This window comes from Anneissia japonica, unplaced genomic scaffold (assembly GCF_011630105.1).
Source record: "Anneissia japonica isolate Jap-2015-1 unplaced genomic scaffold, ASM1163010v1 scaffold287726_len2788222_cov184, whole genome shotgun sequence".
Classification (NCBI taxonomy): Eukaryota; Metazoa; Echinodermata; class Crinoidea; order Comatulida; family Comatulidae; genus Anneissia; species Anneissia japonica.
The window spans coordinates 2,177,522-2,181,016 of record NW_022705125.1 but is presented as its reverse complement, the minus strand read 5'-3'; the positions used below and the strand labels follow the sequence as shown (position 1 = coordinate 2,181,016).

Sequence of the window (3,495 nt, the reverse complement as noted above, 5' to 3'; positions counted from 1 at the left end):
TGATGATGATGATGATGATGATGGTGGTGATGATGATGATTGTGATAATGATGATGATGATAACGCCGTTGACGATAAGGACGACGGCGGCAAGGGGTTGACGTCGGAAACGACGAAGACGACATTAATAGTGAAAATAATAATAATGATGATATAATGAGGCTGATTGTGATGATTATGATTGAGAATTCCTTCCAATTACTATAAGCACAGGTCAAAACGAATATATTATAGACCTATATTTACGTTGAATTTTTGTTGCACAATTTTTTCGTTTGAATTTTTAACTTAAGCTACAAAATTAATTATATAAAGTAATCAATTCAGATACATTTAATTTTATCTTCCAAATGATTTAGGTCATCACAGGCAATTGTTTAAGTATTCCATACCATTATGAAGTTGTTGGAGGAAGTTTTGTTGCATGCATAGGCTGTGTTGCTGTGGTTGGTGCTGGGGGTGTTGTTGTTGAGGTGGCTGTGTCATCCTGATTTGCTGACTCTGGTCGTTAATCTGTTGTAACTGCTGTACCATCAGCATACTGTTGCCACTCATATTGGTTCCAGTGATTCGCTGGATCTGGTGAGCCTGGCTCTGTAGAGAGCTTAAAGCTGGAAAAATAGAAATGTGTTGTGAAACAGTACTTGTGTGTAGAATCTTTTGAAGGGGGAATTTTTCATCGACGAAGGTTTGTGCATGTGCATTTAAATGGGCTGTTGTTAATTATTTTAGGTTTTTACTTTAGGTATGACTAAAGGGTTAGTGTTCTTAGTAAGGCGTGTGTGTAGAAATGATTAAAAGTGCAGTTTAATACTTAAGGTGTGTTAATGTTGAAAAATTGTTAAAGGGGCAGCTGTTTTTTTTGTTTTTTTGGGTTTTTTTTGGGTTTTTTTTAAGTTCGTGCATTTGTGTATTTAGGCCTAATGATATTTAAAGAGGCCATGCTAATTTTTAAATTATTTAATTCATTTTCTCATAAAGATACATAAAACAACATATAAATTTAAATGCAAAGAAAAGGGCATAAACAAACAAGAAACAGCAAAGCACGGATTATAATATGTTATTACCATCGTGCACCAATGTAGAAAGGAATAAATTAGTGCATGTGTACATCTTTATACCGGGGCGGTATCTTTGAATGCAAGATGTGATATCACAGGCCTACGGTAAATCTTACCGGTAGCAGCCCAATAGCGCTTAAACAGAAGCCTGTAAAGGATGAGTAGTGCAGGATATTTAAACTTTTGACAGGATTTGAGAGATAATTGTGTCATTAGCAAATAGGCTGCCACTTAAAATATCCCTTTTTATTGTGTGTTTTGATTTGACATTTTTTCAGTATTTTTTGTTTAACTTTTAAAGTTCGGGAAAAGACATGAAAAACTTTAACTACCCTCGACAACAGTTTTACTTACATTGTCCGTGGCTTGAAGCATTTAGAAGTCCCAGTACTGTCGTTTGCCCTTGGGTTCTCATGGATGGCTGATGGGAAGTCTGGTGCATGATCTGTGCGTTTGGCATCTGCAGTAGATTTGGTAAAGAAAGTTGAGCCGTCGCCGAGTTGTATGAAGAATTGGAAAGGCTGCTAACTGGCGGAAGTTTGTTTGCCATTGAGGCGGTCTTAAAAGTAAGAGATTAAATTTGTGTTTTGTATATACATAAATAATAAAAGAATGAATAAATAGCTACTAAACAAATATGCAAGTATTATATGAGTAAATAAACGAATATACTAAGAAAAGTATGTATAAATTAATCAATAAATTATTAGGCGTAAACGAATGAATAAATACACGAATAAACGAATACACAAGTATATAAATAACCGAATGAACGAATATATGAATAAATGAATGATTAAATAAATAATTAAAAATGGAAATAAATAAATAAATAAATATACGAATAAACAAATAAACAAGTGAATAAGGTAACAAATAATGAATAAACGAATAAACCGATAAACGAATAAACCGATAAACGAATAAATGAATTAATAAATGAATGATTAAATTAATAATTAATAAAGTAATAAATTAACAAACAGTATATTGCAATATTTATGTACCATACTATATAATATGTACAATAGTATTGCTTACAATACTAATACATAAAACATAAATTTTGATATTAGTTCGTACTTGAATATAAGTTTCCAAAGTTCCACAATGTATTGTTCATGAATAAGTAGGAGGCCCAGCCCACAGGCAATGGATAAATCTACACAGCATATTGCTGGCCCGATTGAGAGGTACCAATTATGCTGGCTGTACACACGTCTCTCATTAATCAAAAATTAATTATTAATTAATTAACATCTGCTGGTAAACAGATATAGAATTATTTACAAGACATCTGTTTATTAAAACACATATTAATGGTAAGAATTCTTGTATCAAATTTGTTCGTATACTATCGTTCACATTCAACTTTGTAGAAATATATTAATTATACGAATTACGGTAGTATTTTAATCTTATAATAAGGATCAATTGTAATGTAGATTAATAATAATATCAATTGATAAATAACAATTATGATAACAAACGACAATAGTAGGCTAATAAATGAGTACTTATATGCATCAATGTTAACACTGAGGTTACAACTTTTGTTATTAATTAATGATGTTTGTTAAAAAATAGCGTAATAGAATTAATAGCAAAAGCTGTAACACCTCAATGTTAACATTGATCCATATAAATGAGTATTTATATGGATCAATGTTAACATTGAGATGTTACAGTTTTTGTTATTAATTAATGATGTTTGTTTAAATAATAGCGTAATAGAATACTAACAACATTTATCATTTATTCATATAAATTAACTCATCAACAATTAGTTATCATATTAATTAGATAGTTTGCAAGTTCATCGTGAGTTTTTTTCTATTTATCCAATTAATTTTTTATTTAAACGTTTGATTGCTGTGTATAGCTTAGATATAAATGCATTGTTACATAAATCCTTTACAGTTTTTGTTATTAGTTAATTATGTTTGATAAATAAAAGCGTTATAGAATTAATAACAACGTTTATTATTGATTAGTTACTTAGATTAGCTCACCAACAATTAATTATTATATTAGATAATCATTGTAAGTTTATTAGTGTTTGATTTATCCAATTGGTTTAGTATTTAAACGTTATAGTTATATTGCTGTGTATAGCTTACATAGGCATATAAATGCATTGTTACATAAATGGTTACAGTTTTTAACTTATTTTTTTTGCTTTTCGTACTTATGACGATTTTAATGAAATCTTTTTTAGCCTTAACTTAAATATTTATTTATGGAGATTTATTTATTTATTGAATGCCATTTTAACTTTCAGTTTTGCTGCAGTTTGTCTAATTTGTTTATGTTTTTTTAATAATTAGGACGACTTATTGACACTTCTGTGGAATTGTTAGGTAAAATGTAATCTTTTGTATTTACTTCTGTGTAATTTGAAGATTAATTTAAAGGCATATATATATATATA

At 29.4% G+C, this 3,495-nt stretch overlaps 1 protein-coding gene across 1 annotated transcript; it reads right to left on the bottom strand.

The window, feature by feature from the left end:
* Nucleotides 1-186: 186 nt before the first annotated feature.
* Nucleotides 187-1,676, bottom strand: LOC117105346 (nuclear transcription factor Y subunit gamma-like). The gene is made up of 2 exons (XM_033246470.1): nucleotides 1,419-1,676; nucleotides 187-611 (listed from the first exon to the last, which is right to left on the bottom strand). Exons 1-2 carry the CDS (start codon nucleotides 1,612-1,614, stop codon nucleotides 364-366), a joined length of 444 nt encoding a protein of 147 aa, XP_033102361.1. The 5' UTR covers nucleotides 1,615-1,676; the 3' UTR covers nucleotides 187-363.
* Nucleotides 1,677-3,495: the final 1,819 nt, after the last annotated feature.